This window comes from Galeopterus variegatus, unplaced genomic scaffold (assembly GCF_000696425.1).
Source record: "Galeopterus variegatus unplaced genomic scaffold, G_variegatus-3.0.2 Scaffold757, whole genome shotgun sequence".
NCBI classification, from domain to species: domain Eukaryota; kingdom Metazoa; phylum Chordata; class Mammalia; order Dermoptera; family Cynocephalidae; genus Galeopterus; species Galeopterus variegatus.
In genome coordinates this window covers 256,324-280,520 of record NW_007726868.1, presented here as the reverse complement: position 1 = coordinate 280,520, position 24,197 = coordinate 256,324, and the positions used below count along the sequence as shown (strand labels likewise).

General features: G+C 55.2%; 2 protein-coding genes and 1 long non-coding RNA gene across 7 annotated transcripts in view; 1 reads left to right on the top strand and 2 right to left on the bottom strand.

The window, feature by feature from the left end:
* Positions 1–9,703, top strand: part of SCAP (SREBF chaperone) — a 66,566-nt gene extending 56,863 nt beyond the window's left edge. For 3 of the 4 annotated variants that reach the window (XM_008572143.1, XM_008572142.1, XM_008572145.1), the window contains 15 exons: positions 291–403; positions 1,497–1,591; positions 3,019–3,117; positions 3,280–3,498; positions 4,375–4,751; positions 5,264–5,437; positions 5,520–5,721; positions 5,794–5,909; positions 5,996–6,530; positions 6,609–6,694; positions 8,232–8,314; positions 8,420–8,586; positions 8,748–8,828; positions 8,988–9,194; positions 9,280–9,703. In XM_008572143.1, the coding sequence (XP_008570365.1) occupies positions 291–403; positions 1,497–1,591; positions 3,019–3,117; positions 3,280–3,498; positions 4,375–4,751; positions 5,264–5,437; positions 5,520–5,721; positions 5,794–5,909; positions 5,996–6,530; positions 6,609–6,694; positions 8,232–8,314; positions 8,420–8,586; positions 8,748–8,828; positions 8,988–9,194; positions 9,280–9,525 (2,800 nt within the window). In that variant the 3' untranslated portion in view covers positions 9,526–9,703. The remainder of the gene's footprint in view (positions 1–290; positions 404–1,496; positions 1,592–3,018; positions 3,118–3,279; positions 3,499–4,374; positions 4,752–5,263; positions 5,438–5,519; positions 5,722–5,793; positions 5,910–5,995; positions 6,531–6,608; positions 6,695–8,231; positions 8,315–8,419; positions 8,587–8,747; positions 8,829–8,987; positions 9,195–9,279) is intronic. The other variant, XM_008572144.1, reaches the window with a different exon arrangement.
* LOC103590027 lies at positions 4,844–5,610 on the bottom strand. The gene is made up of 2 exons (XR_550435.1): positions 5,499–5,610; positions 4,844–5,164 (listed from the first exon to the last, which is right to left on the bottom strand). It is a non-coding gene; the product is annotated as an uncharacterized LOC103590027 (long non-coding RNA).
* Positions 9,704–9,970: 267 nt separating the features above from the next.
* Positions 9,971–24,197, bottom strand: part of PTPN23 (protein tyrosine phosphatase, non-receptor type 23) — a 60,184-nt gene continuing 45,957 nt past the window's right edge. Inside the window, exons 3-25 of one of the 2 annotated variants that reach the window (XM_008572138.1) lie at positions 18,525–18,652; positions 18,188–18,264; positions 17,505–17,554; positions 17,239–17,370; positions 16,880–16,960; positions 16,674–16,805; positions 16,527–16,574; positions 16,221–16,277; positions 16,055–16,113; positions 15,790–15,869; positions 15,558–15,672; positions 15,405–15,470; positions 14,880–15,025; positions 14,268–14,579; positions 14,033–14,187; positions 13,777–13,928; positions 13,508–13,687; positions 11,662–13,411; positions 11,372–11,556; positions 11,184–11,288; positions 10,969–11,107; positions 10,763–10,876; positions 9,971–10,684 (exon numbers count right to left, since the gene is read on the bottom strand). In XM_008572138.1, coding sequence (XP_008570360.1) covers positions 10,205–10,684; positions 10,763–10,876; positions 10,969–11,107; positions 11,184–11,288; positions 11,372–11,556; positions 11,662–13,411; positions 13,508–13,687; positions 13,777–13,928; positions 14,033–14,187; positions 14,268–14,579; positions 14,880–15,025; positions 15,405–15,470; positions 15,558–15,672; positions 15,790–15,869; positions 16,055–16,113; positions 16,221–16,277; positions 16,527–16,574; positions 16,674–16,805; positions 16,880–16,960; positions 17,239–17,370; positions 17,505–17,554; positions 18,188–18,264; positions 18,525–18,652 — 4,743 coding nt within the window. In that variant the 3' untranslated portion in view covers positions 9,971–10,204. Of the gene's footprint in view, positions 10,877–10,968; positions 11,108–11,183; positions 11,289–11,371; positions 11,557–11,661; positions 13,412–13,507; positions 13,688–13,776; positions 13,929–14,032; positions 14,188–14,267; positions 14,580–14,879; positions 15,026–15,404; positions 15,471–15,557; positions 15,673–15,789; positions 15,870–16,054; positions 16,114–16,220; positions 16,278–16,526; positions 16,575–16,673; positions 16,806–16,879; positions 16,961–17,238; positions 17,371–17,504; positions 17,555–18,187; positions 18,265–18,524; positions 18,653–24,197 lie in introns of both variants that reach the window. The other variant, XM_008572139.1, reaches the window with a different exon arrangement.

The window sequence follows — 24,197 nt, the reverse complement described above, 5'->3', positions numbered from 1 at the left end:
AAGGAGCCTCTTCCAGCCCTTCTCCTATGCTGGATGGGTGGAGACAGGGATGGTTGCTGGCCCTTTGGAGCCTTCCTGGAAGCTGAGAGCTGTGTAGACAGAGGCCCTGCCCTGTTGGATGAGGGTGGGGAGGTTAGACTTTCTGCCCTTTGCCTGTGGGATTCACTTGGTGGCCTCCACTATGGGCTAGAAACCCCTCAGTCTCCCCAGGGGCCCAAACCTGTTAACCATCCCTGTGTTGGGAGCCCTGCCACAACGCCATCCCTCACTGTCTCCTTTTCTGTTCCCAGCGAGATTTTCCCCTACCTTGTGGTGGTTATTGGGTTAGAGAATGTGTTGGTGCTCACCAAGTCAGTGGTCTCCACCCCAGTGGACCTCGAGGTGAAACTGCGGATCGCTCAAGGTAATATGAGGGTGAGGGGCATGCACTAATTAGGGGGAGGGGTCTGTTCCTCTTGCTCTTGTGCTCCCTGAGGAAACAGGGAGTCCCCAAAACCTCCTTTGCTCTGGCCTCTAGCATAATATGCGGCAGGCCACTAGGCCCTAGCATGTGCCCTGAGGAACCATGGGGTCATTGGACTGTACTTTGTCCTGGTTCACGTGTCAATAAGAAAGCAAACTAGGCTCTGCCGTGGGGCTCATGTTTGATGATGGTCTTCAGTCTGGGCCAGTGCCTAGCGTTTTCTCTTTCTGCCTCACTTCACCAGACTAGACCCAGAACCCTGGGGCTGGTCACTTCAGAGATGCTGCCTCCACAGTTGCCAGAAAAGCCCCCTCTGGCCTCACTGGTAGGAGCTGCGGGTCTGGGGTTCTGGGGAAAGTGAGAAAAGAGAGAGCCTAGCCCTGGAGGTCTGAGAGTCTCTAGGCCCCCTCCTCTTCCTCACCCCATGTCTGTGAGGAATGGGGCTGGAGGCAGGCTGATCGTTCATTCAGTAAATCACTCACACGGAATTTTGTGAGCTTCCATGCCAGACATGGAGTTATGAGTTACAAGGAAATGAGGCAAATGGTCCCTAGCCACTAGGAGCTCAGAGCCTTGTGCATGCAACAGTGTGATAGCGTGGTGCCCTGGGGCTCACCATGGGGAGGGGCTGGAGGAAGAAAGCTTGCCGTCCTGCCATGGCTGGTAGGTGCACTCATGCTAGCCCACGCACCAGACGAGCAGCATGTGAAGGTTGCACTTGGTTAGAGTGAGTGGCACTTGGCTTTCCTCTTGGGTTTTCTCATCTCAGCACCCTGCTTCTCCCTTCTGATGGTTATAGCTCTCCCCTGTACCCTCCAAGCTTCGGAAGTTCCCCCTTCCCTGTATCAGCTGTATGGTGATGGCAGTGCCTTGGAATCTGGGTGTTGGCAGGGTCCGGAGGGTTGGGGCACCCCTCAGAGGGCCAGGCACTTTCCTCGTGCCTCTATGCTTTTGAGGACCACGAGGTTGGGTGCATACATGTGGCGGAGGGAGGTCATGTGCTGCCCCCAGGCCCTGTTGTTGCTCTCTGCAGGCCTAAGCAGTGAGAGCTGGTCCATCATGAAGAACATGGCTACAGAGCTGGGCATCATCCTCATTGGCTACTTCACTCTAGTGCCCGCCATCCAGGTAAGGCCCCAAGGCTAGCTCCTTGGATGGGCATGGAACCAACTGCTGAGCTCCCCAGTGGTGCAGCTGTGGGCAGGGTGCATCTCTCTCTCAATGCAGGCACACTTGCCTACAAGACGAGACTTCTTTGCCTGGCAAGCTGGTTGCTGCAGTGCACAGGGTGCTCCTGGTCTGCCTGGCTCAGAAGTACTCAGGAAAGCCTGGCTAGGTTACGAATTGAGCACCTAGCCAGGCAGGCTCTGCCTTGTACCCTGTGCTCTTACCCTTCCCTGTCTGCTTGCTTACTCAGCCAGTGGTAGGAGGCTCTGTGAGTATGGCAGAGGCTGGTGGCTGGCTGTATAGTTCCAGTCAGACTCAGTTTCCCATTTCTCAGGCAGAAACACTGTGGGGCCCCTGAACTGCTCCCTTCCTATCTTCCTCCCCTGGCCCTCACCCAGAGCTTCAGCCTCAAGACGTATGGCCTGGCCACCACGCATGGCCGAGTGGCCCCTACTCTCAGCAAAGTGCCCTCGCTCAGCTGTGGGGGCTGTGGGCAGAGGTGGAGGTGGGCCTGCACTGGGTTGGAATCCCAGACTGTTGCTGCCCATTCCAAGAGGAGTTGCAAGAAGGGGATGACACCATCATCCTCTCCTCTGTCCTTCCCCCAGGGCTGGCAGGGCCTCCTGAGGGGTGGGGATGAGTAGAAAGCAAAAGGGCTCCAGGCTTTTCATCCCGGAAAAAGAGCAGTGTCTGCAGGACATGATACAATCTTGGGACACTAGAGCTGACATGACCACTGAGCCACTATGCTACACCCTGTCATCTCACCCCAGATTTGAGTAGAAACTACTGATATGCCAGAGGTCTTAAATAATGGCAGAGGAGGAAAACTTAAATCTCAGAAAATTCCATCTGTTGCAGAGCTTGGGGAACAGGGAAATGACCCTTTTTCAGTTTTAGTGTAGAGTTAATCTCTCCTCCCTTCTCTCCATTGGTCCAGTGTGGTCACTGGCCAGGAACCTTTCTGAGAGCCCCAAAATCAGATCAGGCTTGGGCTCTGGCTAGGTTGGTGGCACATGAGCAGGGCCAAAGGCTCAGTGGGGGAAGGACCTTTTGGGGACCTGGCTGGTGGGGCTTAGAGTTTTCCAAGTTGGATAAGGCCCTCCTCACTAGGGGGACCAGGAGATTCAGAGAGAGCACCCACCCTTTGGCCCTCTCTGGAAAAAAGCGTGAGGGGTCTCTGCTGCCACCTCATGGGGATGGGGTGAACTGCTGGCACTGTCCCTCATTGGCCACTCCCACATTCAGAACTACCAGTGTCTCTTTACCTCTGCTGTGCCCTGCCTGCCACTGCACTGCAGATTCTGAGGTGCCTGCAGGCAGGGAACTGCTTCTCTAGGGTTTGGGGCCATGAGGTCACGGCGCCCCCTCATGTGCTCTGATTCCAGGAGTTCTGTCTCTTTGCCGTCGTGGGCCTGGTGTCTGATTTTTTCCTTCAGATGCTGTTTTTCACCACTGTCCTGTCTATCGACATTCGCCGGATGGAGGTAGGAGTGGGTTGAGCCCAGCCCCACCCATCCTCCTCCTCAGCCCTTGCTGTGCTCAGGGAACCTCTGGATGAGAGGGGTATAGACCTCAGGCAGGGGTAGTGGCCCCATGCAGGCAGCCTGGAGAGCAGACTCAGGTCCTGACCACTGCACCCCCAACAGCTAGCGGACCTGAACAAGCGGCTACCCCCTGAGGCCTGCCTGCCCCCAGCCAAGCCAGTGGGGCGGCCAGCACGTTATGAGCGGCAGCTGGCTGTGCGGCCATCCACACTCCACACCATCACGCTGCAACCGCCTTCCTTCCGAAATCTGCGGCTCCCCAAGAGGCTGCGTGTCATCTACTTCTTGGCCCGCACCCGCCTGGCACAGCGCCTCATCATGGTACTGCCACCCCTGCCCTGCCTTGCCTCCTCTGGAGGGTTAGTGCTCAGACTCCCTTCGGGTGCTGCACTTTGCCTTGGAGTGGGGGCGGGGTGTTCCTCCAGCCCTTGAAGCAGGGCTTCGGGAAGCTGCCCATCATGCTCTCCCTGCCTAGACCCCACCGGCTTCTGAGGCAATAAGACCATCTATGGGAGAAGCAGCTCCAGGGTCATTAGGTAGAGGAGTCATCATCTCCCCAGAGTGATCCAGGACAGGAGCCAGCTAGACTGGGTGCTCTGGGATGGAACCATCTTGTGGCTACCATGTTTCCCCTGGGTTAGAGTTCATTGGCTGCTATATAGTGTGCAGGCATCAGACCACTTCTGGGCAAACTAAGTCACCAGCTGGGCTGGGCTGGGCTGGCTGGCTGGCTGGCGCTGGGCAGCAGTCCTCTCCCAGGGAGCTGCAGTGAGGATGGAGTGAGGCTGAGGCCCTCTGGGGATTAGGACGTCTGTGGGTCTCGAACAGATCAGGCAGCTGGTCCCTATGGCCATGCTGACCACGGGAGTGGCAGCAGCTTTCTGGCCTAGTTAAGGGGGAGGTGGGGAAGTTCTGTGTCAAACCTGCATGTGCTCCAGTGTATTTCCAGGCCAGGAAACCCAATTCCTGACTATGGAAAGGGGACCAGGCTCCTCCAGTGGCAAGTGTTGAGCAGGTGGTAGTGGGAGGACTTGGAGAGGCAAAAGGAAAGGACAGATTGGGTCCTATGTCCTCTCTCCACTCCTAGGCCTGGGGTCCCTGTACTGCCTCCTTGCAGCATCAAGGCCAAGGCTGCAAGGGGTGGGGGCTACCCACTTCTCCCAGGGGCCCCACTGAGAACCCAGTGCCCCACTGCAGGCTGGCACTGTTGTCTGGATTGGCATCCTGGTATACACCGACCCAGCAGGACTGCGCACCTACCTCGCTGCTCAGGTGACAGAACAGAGCCCGCTGGGCGAGGGCGCCCTGGCTCACATGCCTGTGCCTAGTGGCATGTTGCCTGCTAGCCACCAGGACCCTGCTTTCTCCATCTTTCCACCTGATGCCCCGAAGCTACCTGAGAACCAGACGTCACCAGGTGAGCCGCCTGAACCTGGGGGTCCAGCAGAGGGTGTCTATGACAGCCCAGTTCCAGAGGTAACTTGGGGGCCTGAGGATGAGGAACTTTGGAGGAAACTGTCTTTCCGCCACTGGCCAACGCTCTTCAGCTACTACAACATCACACTGGCCAAGAGGTGAGTTGGGCCGTGCCCGCTGCCACCTCCTCACTTGGTGTCAGCACAGTGTCCCAGAGCATCCCCTTCCCCCTCAGGTGCAAGACCCCTGGTTTGAATTCTACATTTTATTTCAAGTAATTAAAACTATTCATAAGGTGATGAGGTAGGAACTGGTGCTCCAAGCAGCCACAGCTGGAGAGAGGTGCTGGGTCCTTGCTCTGAGGAGTCACAGGTAGCTGCCAGCAGAATGAGGTCCACCCACTCTGAGACAGCTGCACAGCCATGATGGCTGCTTGGGTGCTGGTGTGTGTAAGGGAGCAAGATTGATGTGCTGGAGCTGGCTTGGGGCGGGACCTGCTTCCGTGTTCATCCCCCATGCCGGGAGCTACAGGAGAGGGCCGTCATTTGAGTGTGGCAGGTTGAGCTGAGTCCTGCATGGAGAGGGAGAGTAGGGAGGGGACGGGTTGGCAGGGCAGCAGCAGGAATCCCTCGGGGCATCCCTGCTGAGGCCACCCACTGCCCGGTCCCAGGTACATCAGCCTGCTGCCGGTCATCCCGGTCACGCTCCGCCTCAACCCGAGAGAGGCCCTGGAGGGGCGGCACCCTCAGGACGGCCGCAGCGCCGGGCCCCCGCTCAGGCCCGGGACGGCCGAGCCCAAGGGGCCAGGCGGGGCGCAGACCCACGGGGACGTCACGCTGTACAAGTAAGGGGGTGGGCTGGGGGGATGGGATTGGGGGCAGCCGTCAGGGGTAGGGACGCTTCACCTCGCCCCTGCCCTTCCGCAGGGTGGCGGCGCTGGGCCTGGCCGCGGGCATCGTCCTCGTGCTCCTGCTGCTCTGCCTGTACCGCGTGCTCTGCCCGCGCAACTACGGGCAGCCCGGTGGTGGGCCCGGCCGGCGCAGGCGCGGGGAGCTGCCCTGCGACGACTACGGCTACTCGCCGCCCGAGACGGAGATCGTGCCGCTGGTGTTGCGTGGCCACCTCATGGTGAGCGGGGCGGAGGGCGGTGCGGGGAGTGGCTGGGGCCCTGGCCGGGACCAACACCGCGCGCTCTCGTAGGACATCGAGTGTCTGGCCAGCGACGGGATGCTGCTGGTGAGCTGCTGCCTGGCGGGCCACGTCTGCGTGTGGGACGCGCAGACCGGGGACTGCCTCACGCGCATCCCGCGCCCGGGGTAGGTGCCGCTGCCCCAACCCCATCCCGTCTGTTTCACCAATCGCCTCGCGCCACCCTCCTCACCCCGCCTCCCGTCCCCCCCAGCAGGCAGCGCCGAGACAGTGGCGTGGACAGCATGTTCAGTGTATTCGAGGCTCAGGAGAGCTGGGAACGGCTGTCAGATGGTGGGAAGGCTGGCCCAGAGGAGCCTGGGGACAGCCCTCCACTGCGACACCGCCCCCGGGGCTCTCCGCAGCCTCCTCTCTTCGAGGACCAGCCGGACCTCACCTGCTTAATTGATACCAACTTCGCCGCGGCACAGCCGCGGCCCTCAGAGCCAGTTCAGCCCGAGCCACGGCACCGGCTGGGCCACGGCCGCGCTCGGGACTCCCCGGGATACGACTTCAGCCGCCTGGTGCAACGGGTGTACCAGGAGGAGGGACTGGCTGCCGTCCACACGCCAGCCCTGCGCCCACCCTCACCTGGTCCCATGCTGCCCCAGACTCCTGACGACGAGGGGGGCTCTCCTGAGAAGGGCTCCCCTTCCTTCGCTTGGGCCCCCAGTGCAGATGGTTCCATCTGGAGCTTGGAGCTGCAGGGCAGCCTCATCGTGGTGGGGCGGAGCAGCGGCCGGCTGGAGGTGGGCAGAGGGGTTGTCCTCGCTGGGGGCTTGTGCTCCGTCCCTGCTGGCAGGTGCTCACAGCCTTTGGGCTTGCAGGTGTGGGACGCCATCGAAGGTGTGTTATGTTGCAGCAGCGAGGAGGTCTCTTCAGGCATCACAGCCCTTGTCTTCCTGGACAAAAGGTGAGAGTGCCAGGTTGCCTGCCTCAACCCCAGATGTCCCCAGCCTTTCATGGTCAGGCTGCTCTCCCTGAGGCTTGAGTCCTGGCTCTCCTCCACTGGTGAATGACTTGACTTCTGCCGAGCTTCACACCTGTGAACAGAGGGCAGACCACCTGGATGGAAGGGGTGAGGACTAAATGAATTATGGGGTGTGAAGTGCTTAGAATAGGGCCTGGCACATGGTGAGTTCCCAGGGCCCTAGCCACTTGACAACAGGGAGCGAGTACACCATTTTCCTTTCTCACCCTTCTGAAGTCAGTTTGCTGGGCGCTGTTTGCTCTTCTTTCCCTGCTCCTGCTGTGCTTGCTCCTCAGCCCGCCTCTTAGCTGTGGGTGTTCTCAGAGCTCCTTCTGCACACACTCCCTGGGGTATCTCAGCCACTAGGTGTTGGCTTTCTGAGCTGAAGAACCCAGGTCTCCACCCATGACCAGGTGCCTCCTGCTGAACATCTTCACTTGCACGTCCCATGCTGGCTCTTCCTTCCAGGGGCCCTGACTGTTGGCGGCACCACTATGTCTAAGCTAGAGCTGAAGTCTTTTTTTTCCCTTGGGGTGGGGGTATCCCTTGCCCTCAGCCAGTGGGCTGCTGCCTTTGTTGCTGCCACTGCCGGGATTCTTGCGCAGGCCTTGGCTGACATCTTACCCCCCAGACTGGCCAAGCTCATCTGGTCCCTCCATGCTCATTGGAAATCCTCCCTTCTGCTTGCTTGTTTTAGCTTTAGGGAAAGTGTAAATTTTAGTCTCAGCTTGACCCTCAAAGTTCTTGGTGACCGTGGTTTCTCCTCCTTGCTCTCCACCTGCCTATATACCGAAGCTTCCCCAGGTCTGCTGTGGGCCCTTCAAATTCAGGGGCAGAGGTGGTGGATGTCCATTGCCTTTGGCTGGAGGAAGATTTTGAACCCCACCCACTGTGACGTTTTGGGCCTACTGGGCAAATGGACATCCCTGCCTGTCAACTGGTGCCTAGGATTTCTTGGGAGCAAGCAAAGAAAATTCTTATTTCTTTGTGGAAGGAGATGGAGTGGGCTGTGTGTGGGTGGAAGCTGCCTTTATGTGATGGAGACAGCAGCCTCCTGCAGCTCCACAATGCAGCCCCACCCTAGATCCTGTTTCCCCTCCTCAGAAGCCTTCCCTGAAGCTCCAGGCCATGGAGGGGAGCCCTCCGCTTGTTTTTGTTTTAATTTATACCCTTACGGTGACGTTCACCAGGTGCCACTTTATGCGTATTAGCTCATTTAATCCTCACAACCATGCTGGGAAGTGGGTACTGTTATCCCCATTTCAGAGATGAAGGAACTGAGAAACTAATAGTTAATGTGAGCTCTCTGGCTCTAGGATCTGTTCCAGCATCTTGGGCTTTTCTCTTGGCCACGGCCCCTTGTCTTCCTTCCTGCACTGGACTGGCCTGTTTGTCTCTTATTCCCATGTGCCCAGCCAAACTCAGCCCCAAGATTGGGGGCTCTGAGGGAGTCACCCTGGCAGCTGCTCTTCTCTTCCAGGATTGTGGCTGCTCGGCTCAATGGTTCCCTCGATTTCTTCTCCTTGGAGACACATACTGCCCTCAGCCCCCTGCAGTTCAGAGGTCAGAGGGCCTGGGGTGGGCAGGTGTGCACACAAGGTGGGTGGAATGCAGGGATGTCTGCTAGATGCCTTTTTGGAGATCCATCATTTGGCCCATTGTCCTCAGGGACCCCAGGGCGGGGCAGTTCCCCCACATCTCCCATGTACAGCAGCAGCGACACAGTGGCCTGTCACCTGACCCACACAGTGCCCTGTGCACACCAAAAACCCATCACAGCCCTGAAAGCTGCTGCCGGGCGCCTGGTGACTGGGAGCCAAGATCACACACTGAGAGTGAGTGTTATCTCATCACGTGGGTGTTGGATTGGCCTGGCACAAGGGGTGGGGACTTTTCTGGGTCAGTCAGGAAGAGTCCCAGATGAATGTTGAAAGGCATGTCTTCGCCAAACTTGGAAAATCCTAGAGACCAGAACTGATGCTTATCCATGTCCCAGGTGTTCCGTCTGGAGGACTCGTGCTGCCTCTTCACCCTGCAGGGCCACTCAGGGGCCATCACGGCTGTATACATCGACCAGGTGAGGGGCTTATAGGGGGCTGTGGGTGTGGGGTGGAGGGGTACCAAGCTGGGCCTGACTGACTCCTGGGAGGGGCCTTCCATGAAGCAGAGGGGGACACTGTTGTCAACAAAGGTACTCCACCACAGTGACCCCACTACCCTGGACCTGTTCCCCCAGACCATGGTGCTGGCCAGTGGAGGACAAGATGGGGCCATCTGCCTGTGGGATGTGCTGACTGGCAGCCGGGTCAGCCACATGTTTGCTCACCGTGGGGATGTCACCTCCCTCACCTGTACCACCTCATGCGTCATCAGTAGTGGTCTGGATGACCTCATCAGCATCTGGGACCGCAGCACAGGCATCAAGCTCTACTCCATTCAGCAGGTAGGCAGGTGGGGGAAAGCATAGAATTCTTGGTGTTGTAGGAAAGAACTCAAGATTACTGAGCTTGTCATGTCCTTGCCTTCAGGACTTGGGCTGTGGTGCAAGCTTCGGTGTCATCTCAGACAACCTGCTGGTGACAGGTGGCCAGGGCTGTGTCTCCTTTTGGGACCTAAACTACGGGGACCTGTTACAGACAGTCTATCTGGGGAAGAATAGTGAGGCCCAACCTGCCCGCCAGATCCTGGTGCTGGACAATGCTGCCATTGTCTGCAACTTTGGCAGCGAGCTCAGCCTGGTATATGTGCCCTCTGTGCTGGAGAAGCTGGACTGACGGCAGATAACAGCTGAGACACCCCCTCGACTGGCTACACCGGGGCCTCCCGGCAGGAGTGTTGTATGGGGCCTATGCACTGGACTTAAACTGAGGGAAAGGAGCTGAGCATCTTCTGGTAGCTGCCTCTAAACTGTCCTGCCTTCTGACTGTAATATTAAATTTTTTTAAAATAACATCTGCTAGAGAGCTTGTGAGCTACTTGTATCTATCTATCTATCTTCCCCTGGAGGAGTTCCTGTGTCACTTACCTACTACCTCCCTGTGCCTTAATCCTTTTCAGATCTGCTCCAGGAGGGAGCTGCCCAAGAAATGTATAGCAACATGGATAGCAAGGGGGAGAGCCTCCCTAACAAATTGTTTTCCAGACCTCTCAAACAAAGAGTGGCCCTGCTGTCTCAGCTGAGGCTCCCTCCCTGAGGCAGCAATGGGCAGACTCAGACGATGGCCACAGAACAGGTTGGTTTATTACTTCAATAGCAAAAAGCTGAAAAATGTCAGGTCCCACAAAGGAGCAGAACCTGACCCAAGGCCCGTGGTACATTTCCACCCCACGGGCTGGGCCAGGCAGGGCCAAAGGCAGCAGGAATGGGAGTAAGAGGCTGTGCCCCCCCCCAGGAGAGGCCTGTGCTGGGCTTGGGAGATGATGTAGTGTAAGAACCAGGCAGGCAAAGCCTACTCAGGTCTTGTTGAGTGTCCAGAGTGGATCCAGAAGGCTGAGGGGGTCATCGGTGGGCCGGGCAGCCCGCAGCCCCTGACCATTATGGGCCTGCAGAAAGTTCTGCTTGCTCATCCGCTGCTTTCCCCGCAAGGAGCTGTCCAGGGAGAAGGCCTCTGGGGTTAAGGAGGCCAGCAGCTCCAGGGAGGAGGAGGGGGGCCCCAAATTGGGGGCTTCAGGCACCAGCTGCTCCTCCTCAGGCTGGGGGGCCTCAGGCAACAGTGAAGAGAGAAGAGGTGGGGAGGAGGAAGTGATGGGGGTGGATTCTGGGAGGCTGGCCGGTGGCAGGCCTGGGGGCTCTGCAGGGCCTGGCAGGGTGGCAGCCGGGGAATCCAAGCCCCCAGAAGGCCGGATACTGAGCTTGGCAATGGTGGCCTGGATGGAGCTGATGGGTACGTCCCCACCAAGGACCAAATCCTGGGAATCTTGAGGAAGATGATTCTGAGAAGACAGAGTGGGTGAGGAGAGGGCTTCACAAGGGTGTGGCTGTCCTGACAGCCCCCAGGAAACCTCCTTCACCTTCTGGCTGACGCTTGTGCTGGCCAAGGGTCTGCATGGAGGGAGCACACCATGGCGCTGCAGGACCTGCTCCACATGTCTCACTACCGCCTCGTGGCAGAACCTAAGGTGCAGCTGCAGAGGAGCATCTGGCTTGGTTAGCTGGGTAAGGGCCCATCATCTCAGGGCAGAGGGCCCTCCCAGCCCCGACCTGCCCAGACCCTCACCTTCTCCTGCAGCATGTGTTTCCTCTGCTGCCGCATGCGCCTCACCAGCTGAGGCAGCTCAGGGATCCCATTCCCAGCCTCCACCTCCTGCACGGCTGCATAGAGCAGCGCAAAGGCTCCAGTGCGGCCCACACCGGAGCTGCAGCAAGAAGGGGGTGTGAGGCCAGGTCAAGAGCCTATGTCAGAGTAACTCTCAGGCAGCTGCCTGCCCCTACCTGCAGTGCACGACAATGGGCGTGTGCAGAGGTCGCTGGTGCAGATAATGTGTGTGCACCTCCTGGATGAAGCGCAGTAGGTTGCTGGGACTGTCAGGCAGGCCTCTGCAGGGCAGGGCAGGGTCTGAGCCAGGCCTGATCGAAGGCCCTCGCCCTCCCCCAACCCTCATCCAGGGCCGTGGACGCACAACTCAGGCCAAGTGGGGAAATGGAGATGCACAAGAGAGCGCTTGAGGCTCTGGTCTCGGAATTGCAGGCTCAGCACTCGCTCTACGTGGGTTTCAGTGGTGCGGACGCTGCTCAGGGCCAGGCTCAGGGCACCATGCACCATGGGCTGGCCCCTCTCAGTGGGGAAGTAGCGTGCCACCTTTTGCTGAAGGGCAGACAAGCCACTACAGTTAGGGCTGGTTTTCCAGGGTCCGCTGCCCTACCATCCCACACTGCCCTTGTGGGCACCCACCCAGCCTCTTGCTCTCACCTTCTCCATCTCAGCCTCAGACACCAGCATGACAATGACCGACACCTTTTGCTCATGCACCATGAGCCAGAAGTCAGCAGCTGTGCCAGGCAGTGGGGCCTGAGTGGCCACTAAGGGTGGGCAGTATGGCGAGAGCCCCTCCACACAACTGGCGTTGATGTAGTCATCCTTGCCTGAGCGGAGCACCACACGGTTACTGTCATAGGGCATGACATCCTGATGCCGGTTCTTCAACGAGTAGCAGCGGGCAATGGCAATGGAACGGCCTCGGGCATCATGTTCCTGTGCATCTTGCAGCTCCCTCCAGACAGTGTCCAGAGCCCCTGCATCCCCCAGCTGGCCTCGAAAAGCCTCCAGCTCCTGCTGCAACTGCTGCAGCCTCTCAGGATGCTCGTAGGGATCCCGCTCAATCAGCCGCAGGGCCTGGGGCCGACGGCCCTCAGCTGCATCAACCTTGGTAGGCTGCAGCAAGGGCTGCCCACCCCCAGGAGGCTGAGTGCCACCATGCTGGCTTTCAGGGCTAGAGGAGAGCAGATCTGCAGCCGCAGTGCCTCGGCGCAGGCACGGGGGCTGCTCTGCTGCTGGGGGCCGAGAGGGTAGTGGGCCAGGCCCTGGTGATGGGGCAGGTGAAGGCACCAGGTGGGGACTAGGGGTGGGCTGGCCAGCAGGGGGGGGGCCTCGAATGGAGAGAGGGGCTGCCTGGGGGCCCAGGGGCCTGGGAGATGGGGCAGGACCATATGCCAGGGTGGGATGTGGAGGTCGAGGGGGCCCAGGGCTAGGGAAAGGCAGAGCCCCTGAGTTGGGGGGCAGAGGGTCTTGTGATGGACCTGTGTAAAGCTGGGTGTGCAGGGCTGGTGGTGGCTGCCCCAGGACACCAGACTGGGGGGCAAAGGGGTAGGGGGGCTGTGGGGATAAAAGTCCTGTGGCCTGGGGTGGGAAAAGGTGTGGATGCTGGAGTGGAAGGGGCTGCTGCGGGGGCTGAGGTCCAAATGCTGCTTGTGAAGGATGAGGCTGGGGCCCAATCCTCGGGGCTGGAAAATCTGTGATCCCAGGAGAAAAGTGGTGCTGGGCTGGGGGAGCTGCGAGAGGTTGCTTGGCTCCTACAGGGTAGGTGTAGGGTGTGGGCAGTGGCTGTGGTGGGAGCACTGGGAAGCAGGGCTGGGGAGGAACAGGACTGGGGTTTGGCCGGGGTGCTGCGTGGCTGGAGATGGGGGCTTGGATGCTATCTACTGTGGTGGTGGCTGGCTGGACAGCCATGGCCAGCTCAGGGCCTGAGAATTGGGGAGGGGGTGCTGAGGGCAGACCTGCAACTACTGGGGGTGGCCCTACCCCCACATAGGGACTGCTCACTACACCATGCTGAGGGGAGGATCGGGGCACAAGGCCCAGCCCAGGCGTGTAGGCAGGAGCTGGGTAGAGGGCAGGCCCAGGTGCCATGGGAATTGCAGGGGGCCCTGAGGCCCTGGGCTGCATCAACTGGGGGGAGCTAGAATAGGTTCCAGGGGGTAAAGGGCCTGAGAGATAGTGGGGTGTTGGATCTGTGGAGCTGGTGAAGGGACCAGGAGGAAAGTGGAGTGGGGCACCACTCCCTAGGAAGCTATCAGGTGGCCGTGGGCCAGCTGCCATGTCAGGGGGCAGGCTGCGCAGCTCCTCGGGTGGGTCTCCCATCTCCACTGCCTCCCCGTCCTCCCTGCGGGGCAGCAGTGGCTTTGGAGCTGTGGGCCGTGGTGGTGGCTTCTTCTTCAGCTCCCTGTGGGATGGGCAGGAAGAAAGGGGCCCAGACCTTCATCAGCCCAGCCTGTCCGTGCTGGAGACACTCTGCCAGCAGCTCTGAGGTTACACCCACCTGTCCAGAAGCTGCTGGCGGGCAGCCTCGCGGGCCTGGCAGGTAGACTGCGCCCGTTCCAGCAGAGTGGCCACCTTGCTCTCTAGGTCTGCGTAGAAGTCCTTGCCCTCCTGAGACTTCTTCATCAGGTCCTCATAGGCTTCATATGAAGCCACCAGGGTCTGCAGTGTGGAGTTCCACCTGGCAGGCAGAAGGGCTGGTGTGAGGTGAGCTGCTGGAGCGGGACTCTGGGCAGGGCTCCAGGCAGGAACACAGGGCCAGGCACTGACTTTTGGTCCAGTTCACTGAGCACCCGCCGCACGGCTGCATACTGCACATTAGCTTCTGTCAACGCACGGAGGACGTTGTCCTGGGCAGCCAGGTTCTGCTCTAGGTATACCCTCAGCTGGTCATACTTCTTCAGCTGCTCCTCGAACAGCTTCTGAGGAATTGTGTTGGGGGTTGGGGGATGGACACTCAGGGCTTCACCACCTGAGGGTGGAGCCCAAAGCCAAACCCCACCCTGACCCTGCTCACCCAGCCCACCTTCATCTCTGAATGGTCTGTGGTAACCAGCGAGGCAGTGATGTCATCCTTCTGAATAAGCTCCCTCAGCTGCTGCTCTAGGGACACACGCTGGTCCCGCATCTCCTGCACCTTGGCCAGGATGCGCTTCAGGTTCTCTAGCACAGCCCTGTCCTCTGGAGACAACAGTGGTCAGTGAGGGGCCAGAGAAATCCCCAGCTCTGAGTCTCTCCCCATGGAGATGGCTGGGGCTCACCTGGGGTGAGGGCTGGCGTGGGCAGGGCAGCCCGGACCTGGTCCAGTGGCCCACTAAGCAGGCGCAGGTTGCCAACATGCAAATTCATGGCACGGTGCAGCTCGCTGTTGGTAAAGGAGGCCTTCTCATGGACTTCCATATACTTGGCCCATTCTCGCCTCACCTCTGCCAGCTCAGCCTTGGAAACAGCCGGGATGGCCCCAGCCTGACCCACTGCCTCCTGGAACTTCTGCTCTAGCAGTTCATCCTCCTCCAGCAGGTCCCTGATGTCCTTCAGGGAGGCCTCCACATCCGTGAACACGCCTGACAGCACTGGGGGTGTGTATTGGGGACAGCACCTGAGGCAGGCAGACCAGGCACCAACTCTGGCCCGTCCCCCAAGAGGCAGAACTGCCCACACAGGGAAGGGCTTGTGTGTGGCCCATCACGCACTGGGCTCCACAGATGCAGGGTGCACCAGGTAGTGACCCACAGGGTGTGGGGGTGGATGCCTGTGCCAGAGCTTAGAGGGGTGCAGCCCCCAACCTGAGTAAGCAGGGGATGCAGGGAAAAGGCCATGGCAGATGACTTCAGTGCTGCCCTCTCCACCTGCTTGCTCTGCCGCTCACTTACCTTGCATAGACTGGACAAGGTTCCTGACAGTGTCGGGCCGGACGCTGAGAGCTGCACACTTCTCCATGAGCTGGGGCGGGATGTGGCTGTATACGTCAAGGTTGTCCACTGTCTCAGGATCCAGCTGCATTGAATCCATGAACTGGCTGTTGGGGCAACAGTGCCAGGTGGCTGCTTGGTGCTGATCTAACTCCTTTCATGTAAAAGGAGCCTGCTAGGGCGAGCCCTCCACCACTGAAGCTAGGACTGAGATCTTAGGAGACAGCAAATCACCATCCCTGCCTGGACCCACAGAACATGCCCAGGACACAGCTGGAAACAGTGGGACAGAAGGAACATTCTCCCACAGACACATGACTCTGACCTTATAACTAGCCCATGCCACCCTGGGCAAGGAGGCAGAGTTCGGAGACCTACCAATGAGAACAGACATTTCACTCCTTCTCTGCCATCACAGGCAGCACTGGGACCCCAAAGTAGCCTGGCATGCACCCTTCTGCCTCCCACCCCCAGTCCCACACTCACTCCAGGACCTCATTCTTGTCCTCAATCTTGGCCATCATCTCCCGAAGCAGCTTGGCCTTTTCCTCACTGCAGAAGTGACAGAGCAGGTACTGGAGGCCCACATCTCTTGAGATACCCTCTGTGCCAAGAACAGGACCAGCCCCTCCCACCCACCTGTACAGCGATGAGGCCTCGTGGGCAGCCATGGGTACCAATTTGGCAAAGATGTCAGGGCCTGTAACAGCTGGGTCTGTGGGGTTCACTGGCAAAGGCTTCACCAAGGGGGCTCCTGGAGTGGGAAGAATGGTGGAGCTCAGGCTCACACAGACCTCAAGGCAGCCTCTGTTCTGCCCCCAGCCATCTTCACCCCTAACTCCACTCCTCCGCTGCCCCTCAGCTCCCAAACCTTTTACAGGCTGAAGAGTATCCAGTGCTGGGACAGCCTCATGGTAAATGAAGTCATTGTCCTTCTTGGCAGAATTGTACCTAGAGGTTGGGAGTGGGGAGAGTAGGGAGTTGTGGGGGGGGGTCAGCAGGGATCCAAGACCTAGCTTCCCATGGGGGGCACTGCTCTCTGACACTGGTGACTTCCTCCCAAGGACCCAGCAGAGGAACGAGACTCTTCATAACAAGAGGGAATGAAGGCCACCCCTAGCCCCACAGAGACTCACTTTCCCCCAATGACGTCCATAGCGAAGCGAAGCGCATCCTGCACAGTGTCAGGCTGGCCCTGCGGGGTAGAAATAGGGTTGGGGCCTCAGCACCAACCACAGCCAGCACTAGGACTCCCCCTACCCTCAGGGCTCTGAGGGGCAGCCGGGCCTTCCTCAGCTTTACCTTGGCCAACTTGATGGCTTCATTGAGCTTGTCCAGGGCGCTCTGGAAGTATGCAACCTGCAGAGGGCAGCAGGCAAAGCCAGGTCTGTCCCTCCCTGCTTGGACCCCTACTCCTGCCTCCCCATCTAGCCCTGAGGTGACCCATCAGAAGACAAGATGCTGGCAGCCAGCTTACACCTCCCACTATCCATGCCTGCTCCGACCCTTCAGGATGAAGGCTGCAAAGATGGGACAACATGTAAGACACACCAGGCCTGCAGGGGTGGTGCCAGGGATGTGAGGGAAGGACAGAAACAGCTCACTCACCCGCTCCCCGAACTTCTGTTGCTCCTCCGCCTGCTTCCCCATGTGGAGCTGAGAAAGAAAGAAAGAAAAAGAAAAGCCATTATGCCTCGTTCCCTGGGCCGCGACTCAGCCCAGCCCAGCCCAGCCCCCATGGCCCTGTGCCCTCACATGAGCCACAGCCGCAAAGTAGTAGATCTTCATCTGTACGAGCTTCTTCCAGTCCTTCTGGATCCGGCCCAGCAGTGAGGCAGTGTCGGGGTTCTCCAGGGCCCGGCATGCCTCCTTGTAATAATCCACCACCTGGGAGATAACAGGGGACCAGTTGGTGGGGGTCAGGACTGCAGCCAAGGCCTGCCCTCAGCCCCGGCACCTACCTGTGCACTGATGCGGGCCACCAGAAAGCTCTTCCTGTTGTCCAGCATCGACTTCTCCAGGAGGCACTCCTGAGCCTGGCCCTGGCGCGACACATGCAGGTGCACTCCTTCACTCACCTGAGTTCTTTCCATTCCCCAGGGGTAGACCAAGGCATCTTCTTTTTGCTGCCCTCTCTCCGCCAATTTCCCCCACTCTGAGAAGCACCACCCTACTGCTGATCCACCCAGGGCTCATAAGACCAAAACGAAAGCCCCTCACTTGTCCTGTGCTGCCATCTGCACATGGCCTAGTCCGAGATCCTGACCTAACGGCCCTCTCCTCTGGACTCAATTCAGTTTTAACCAGGGCACCTGCTCACCAGCATGAGGTTGACATTGAGAGTAAGGATCTGGCGGCTCATGTCGACACTGTAGGCGTGAGGAAAGTGCTCACGCAGGTAGGCAAAGGCGCCTGCTGCACACTGGAAGTGGGTACAGGAGACCTTCATGCCCTGGGAGGGAAGAGGGGGAGGATGGCCTGTGTCCCTTCCATGGAGCAGGAGCCATTCCAACTCCAGAGGCGGAGAACACTCAGCACCTCTCCCTGGTAGGTCCATGTGTCCCACACTGCCCCTCTCCTCCTCACCTCCTCAGATACCCGCTTGTCCATGGCCCCCAGCATGGAGTGCAGCGCCCCTGAGGAGGCAGAAGACACAGTGTCAGGAGCACTGTTGTCATCCTGATTGTGGAATCAGGAAAACAGTGGTCTGAGAACTAGGACAGTTAGTCCAGGGACACCAAAGCTGGAGTGAACAGGAAAACTCAGAAGTGCAGCCAAGCCCTTAGTCTCTACCTCTGCACTTGCACGGGTGCAGGGAGAGGAAGGGGGCACCCCTGTCCATGGTCTAGGGGTCCAGGCTTGAAGCTTCAGGGATGCCTACGCAGGAGTCTGGGGCTCCCCAAGCTTCTCCCTGGAGCCAGGCTGAGACTGACTAGCAGGGCAAGTTGAGGCCAGCCTTGTTCTCCTCCTGCCTGAAGCAGCCCAAAGCCACAAGGGGGGAGGGTGATGTCCAGTCAAAGAAGAAAGGCCATCTCTCCCAGCTGGAGCACACGGTGGCAACTCTGTGTTGCAGCCAGCCCGGTAGAGACTCTCCCCAGCTCAGTGGCTCCCTGTGGGCCCAGAACACAGCAGAGAAGCTGGGAGAATGCAGTGAAGGGGTCAGAATCCAGGTTCTTCCCTTCCTTAGCCCACTGCCTTGTGGCCACCAATGAGCTGAGAACCAGGGTTGGTGGGGTGGTAGGGCCCTGGGGAGGGATCAGGCAGCTCACCAAGGTTGTAGAGAATACAGGCCTGCTCATACTTGATGTCCTCATGGGCCACAGACTTGCCTGAGAAGATCTCGGTCCTGCAGACATACCACCCCAGTCATCTAAAGAGTAGAAGCTGGCCAGGGCCCTGAGGCCAGGCAAGGGGACCAGCTATCCCAGTGTGGGGATGGAGAGGGGAGACCTAGGGAGATCACACTACACTAGGCCACTCCCCATCCTGTGCAGCAAGAAGAAAGGGGAGGAGAGGGTAGGTGCATCCCCACCACCCAGACACCCCCAAGCTGTCTCAGGTACCTTCCAGGCTCCCTGCTCCCCAGCCCTGCCTGCTGGCTCTCACCAGGTAACAGGGATGGCAGCCTCCTGGCCCGAGCCCATGGGGACTCGACTCTGCAGGTAGTGGAGCTGGCCAAGGTACTTGCGGAGGACACTGCAGCCCTCAAAGTCCCGGGGGACACGGACGGCATTCTGGGGGATGGGATGGGAGAAACAGGCCTGCCATCATTTGGGGTAGAGGACAGACAGGCTAGCTCATCCACAAATGCCAGGAAATATACAGCAGAGCTGGCAGACTGCACACTCCAAGGGATTTAAAGAAAGCCCATGGCTACACCTGTAGTCATTCAACAAACCATTTCACCAGCCAGGGCTGCAGACTGTGAATTGGTCCCAATTCTGGAAGGCTGTTTGCAACATGTTTTAAAATTTTTACTGTACTTAAATTTTGACCCACAATTCTATATCTAAAGCAAACTGGAAGACAGAAATAGTTTCTGAAATGAACCAAATATATTAGGAACTGGATAATTATACAGATGTGCATGACCAAGAAAGCTATACAAAAGATCTGATTTTAAAACAAAGAAATCTGGGCCAGCCCGTGGCTCACTCAGGAGAGTGTGGTGCTGACAACACCAAGTCAAGGGTTTGAGATCCTCTTACCGGTCATCTTTAAAAAAAAAAAAAAAAAAAAAAAATTAAAATTAAAATTAAAATTAAAAAATTAAAAAATAAAGAAATATAAACGCTGGCCAGTCAGCTCAGGTGGTTAGAGCACAGCCTTATAATACCAAGGTCAAGGGTTTGGATCACCATACCAGCCAGCCGCCAAAAACAAAACAAACAAAAAATCTAAAAGATGTGAATACCAAGGCATTATCAGTGGATACTATATGGAAATCGACAGTAATGAAAAGGGAAGTTGTGATCAAATTCCAAATCCTCACAAACTAGTTAAAAAGCGTAAGAAAGAATCATCAAGCAAAGCAAAGAACATGTTGACAAAAAGTAAGAATAGGGCCGAGCCCGTGGTGCACTCGGGAGAGTGCGGTGCTGGGAGTGCAGCAGCGCTCCCGCCGCGGGTTCGGATCCTATATAGGGATGGCCAGTGCGCTCACTGGCTGAGCACGGTGCAGCCGGTCTCAAAAAAAAAAAAAAAAGAATAAACTGTTTTGTAGTTAACAGGATCTTCACAGACATCTATCTTCTTAGAATCTGGTTTAAAATATATTACTACTGAAGTAGATTCTGATCCTGGAAACCAAATTGAACTACATAAGAATTAAAAGCAAAGCACTACAACTCCCAATAAAAAAGAGACATCCCATTTGTGGAAGTGATCAAAGAAGGAGAATATCAGGTCAAAAAAGGAAATAAAATGACATTCAAATCAAAGAAAAGGAAGACCTCCATAGATCCTTCTCTGGACAAACATGAAGTGACAGAGATAATAACAACCCCATTCAGGGAAAGTCAGCTGACTCTGAACAAGCTGACAAGGAAAACAATTTGGAGAATGAGAAAACTGTCAAAATTAAGCCAGACTTTTACACAAAAGTGTAAGGGATGCTGTCAGAAGGACACCGTATGGCACACTGGAGCAGAAGAGTCTGCTCTAGTCCCACTCTATGCCACATCCTGGCAGTGTCTTAGGAGACCATCTCCACTCTCAGCCTGTCTCCTCCTGAAACAGGAAAGATAATCTCCTTGTGGTAGGGCCGCTAGAATGCCCAATGCAAGGATAAGGCGTGTCACAGCCACTCTTGCTGTGGTGCCACCCCAGGGGCCTGACCCACAGGCCAAGGCTTCTCAAATCTAGTCATTCCTTTCACACACCTCCAGACCCTCTACTGTATTCAAATATCACTTGTGCTTCTTTAAACCAACCCACTTTTCAAATTAGAGCCACATTCTAAGCAGTAACAGCTCTGAAACAGATCTGATGTGCTAACTACACATCTTTTTAATACTCACTAAAACACATTCAAAAATACTAAAGTAACAAATATATGTCTTGTACTTTTTTTTTTTTTTAAGATGACTAGTAAGGGGATCTGAACCCATGGCCTTGGTGTTACCAACACCACACTCTCCCAACTGAGCCACAGGCTGGCCCTTGTCTTGTACTTCTAAAATCATCTTTGGGAAACAATGGAAGCAGTCATCCCTGCAGGTCATACAGACTCACCTACACCCTTAATCCAACCAAGAATACATCAGCACTCCCTTGTCCTAGCCTAGTCTGTCAGACTTTCTGATGAGTTGCATGTGGTGGAGCACAGCAGCTCAGAGGAGTCTGGAAGAAAGCTCTGATGCAGTACCACCTCCATGCCATTCCCTGCACCTGTCAGTTCTATTTCCTGTAATCACAGGGCCAAGAATTTAACCTAGAGTTAGAAGAAAGCTTCCTTAGAAACAATGAGTCCAGCCCAAGTTTTACAGATGAGGAAACTAAGACCCGGATGAAGGAAAGAGGATTGCCTAATTATATCTACTTTCCCTCGTTCTACTGCAAAACACTGAGTTATGGCAAAAGGTTAATTTGACTTATGCTATCTCTGCTTTTTATGTCTCTGTGCTTTGACATACTTTCTGTTGTTCACTAAATTCTAGACCAGTGTTAGTTCTAAAATTGCTCTAATAGTTCATTCAGTTTTTACTATATATGTTGCTGAGTCTAGGAGTTTTACAGGTCTGGTAATTTTTTCATTTAAGGAATTATTTATCAGTGTTCTATGTAACACTGATCCAGTCTAACTCCCACATTTGCTGGGATGAACAAACCGAGACCCAGGAAAGGGAAGTGGCTATCCCAATGTCCTTCGATGCATTATTTTGTGCAGGGACAGCACAGGTCTGGAGGCAACCTGTCCAGAGCTCCCTTGGGGGTGGCTCCCTCCAGTCCACTGCTCTGTGCAGACTGCCTGCCCTATACTTTAGAAGATCTGCTTCAGAGGAGGCTTTGGAGATACAGTGACAGTGCTCCTCCCAGGGTGTGTTGTGAACAAGTGTGCAAAACGGTGGCAGTCCTAGGGTTAAGATTATCTCATTAAGTTTTCAAACTTTGTTCAAATAAATTTTTAAAAAATTCAATCTGTGAGGAGGATTCTGGGAAGACAATGGATTAAGCAGTACCAGAAATTTGTCTCCCCACACAGACAATTGCATTGGCAGAATCTGTCTGATGTCACTATTTTGGAAACTCTGGAATCTACTAAAGACTTTCAACTTCCAGGGGAAGGCTTGGACAGTAAATTCCAGTTAATTTTTGTCAATTTTAGCTACTCATCTCCCACTCCCAGCACCTGTCAGGCAGCTATGCACCAGTTCCAGAAGCAGCTTTTGGGAGCCAGGGTGGGCAAAAAGGATTCTGTCCTCCAAATATAGGGGATCTGTGCCCTGATCACAGACATACAGACAAAGAGGCAGAGACCATCATTATTGCACCTTCCTCCATTGTTGCAAGCTCCTCCACCTCTAACTGAAGTAACTTCCAGTGACTTAAAGGCCTGGCAACTTTTTTCTCTACTATTCGTTTTTCTCTTTTTCCTCTTTTGGGAGCCAGACATTGAAAATGAGGACATTCATGGGCTGGCCTGTGACTCATTTGGGAGACTGTTGTGCTGATAACACCAAAGCCACAGGTTTGGATCCCTATATATAGGGATGGCCGGTTAGCTCACTTGGGAGAGCGTGGTTCTGACAACACCAAGTCAAGGGTTAAGATCCCCTTACTGGTCATCTTTAAAAAAAAAAAAAAGAAAGAAAAAAGAAAATGAGGGCATTCAAAAGCAACCACATATACAGGGGAAAGTTAAAAAGTCACCACCTATACCAGAGAGAGGCACAGGCTCAGGAAAGATCAGAGAAGACCTCAAGTTTACACCTCAGGCTAATCCCAGGCGCAGAGACATCCTGCAATAAACAAACCTCAGGGATAGGGAAGAATCTGACTTCTGGAGTTACTATGTCATTAGATTCATATGTCCTGTCTTCAACAAAAAAGTACAAGTCATACAAAGAAACAGGAAAGTATGGCCCATTCAAAGTAAAACAATTAACAGAAACAGTCCCAAAGAAAGACCAGATGGTAGACCTATTAGACAAAGACTTTAAAACAACTGTCTTAAAGATTCTTAAAGAACTAAAAGAAAATGTGGAGAAAGTCAAGAAAACAGTGTCTGAACAAAATGGAAATATCAATAAAGAGATAGAAAACTCCCCAAAAACCAAAAAGAAATTCTGGAGCTGAAAAGTACAATAACTGAGATAAAAAATTAACTAGAGGAGGGCCGACCTGTGGCTCAGTTGGGAGAGCGTGGTGCTAACAACACCAAGTCAAGGGTTAAGATCCCCTTACTGGTCATCTTTGAAGAAAAAAAAAAAATTAACTAGAGGGATTCAAAGGCATATTTCGGCAGCAGGAGAATCAGCAAACCTGAAGACAGGAAAATGGAAATTATTGAGTCTAAGGAGTAGAAAGAAAAAAGATTGAAGAAAAGTGAACAGAGACTAAAGGATCTGTGGAACATCATCAAGTGCACCGATATACGCATTGGGGAATTTCCAGAAGAGTAGGAGAGATAAAGGGGCAGAGAGAATATTTAAAGAGATAATGGCAAGAAATCTTCCCAAATTTGATGAAAAGACATGAATATAAACATTCAAGAAGCTCAACAAACTCTAAGAGACACAAAATGATACATGTTATAATCAAACGTTTGAAAGAAAAAGACAAAGAGAATCCTGAAAGCAGCAGAGAAGCAATTCATCACATACAAGCGATCCTCAATAAGATTATCAGCCATTTCTCTTCAGGAACACTGGGGACCAGAAAGCAGTGAACAGAAACATTCAAAGTACTAAAAACAAAACAAAACAAAAAAAACATCAACTCAAAATCCTATATCTGACAAATCTGTCCTTCAAAAGTGAGAAATAAATTAAGACATTCCCAGATAAACAAAAGTTAAGGGAGTTTTTTTTTTTTTTTTTTTACCACCAGACCTGCCCAGCAAGAAATGCTTATGGGAGTCTTGCTGGTTAAAATGAAAGGACACGGGGGCCGGCCCGGTGGCGCACTGCTACAGTGCGCTGCTTGGGAGCGCAGCGGCGCTCCCACCGAGGGTTCGGATCCCACATACAGACCGGTTCCCGCTCACTGGCTGAGCGAGGTGCAGGCGCAACACCGAGGGTTGCGATCCCGTTGCCGGTCCCGGTCCGGTACGGGTGCGACACTGAGGGTTGCGATCCATTGCCGGACACAAAAAAAGACAAAAAAGGAAAAAAAAAAAAAAAAAAAAAAAAAAAAAGGACATGGCAGGACGTAAGCACCCTTGTTAATGGGGCAACTGGGGGTATTGCAAGTCACCCAAAAGCATAAAATGGCTCTGGTGGTGTAGCCCTTACACAGAAAGAAAAACAGTCAACTGATCTGCAATCTGAGACTTTACAATTCATGCTGACTCTGGTGAAGCTCAGGTGAAATGAACTGTTGAGGTTGAAGAACCACTGACATGTACAATTTAGAGAAATAGAGCACATTCAGTAGGAGCATGTGCATATCTTCAAATGTGCCTTTCAGAAGACCTCGGGGAAGCAAGACATTTCTTCAGTCCTTTACTTCAACTCGGGTGGTAAGGAGATGAAACGGGCTTAGGGTGGGTTTCTGTAGGGAAGGTGGAAATCTGTGCTCTCTTTCACTATCACCTTTTGACATCTTAGATGTCTTCTT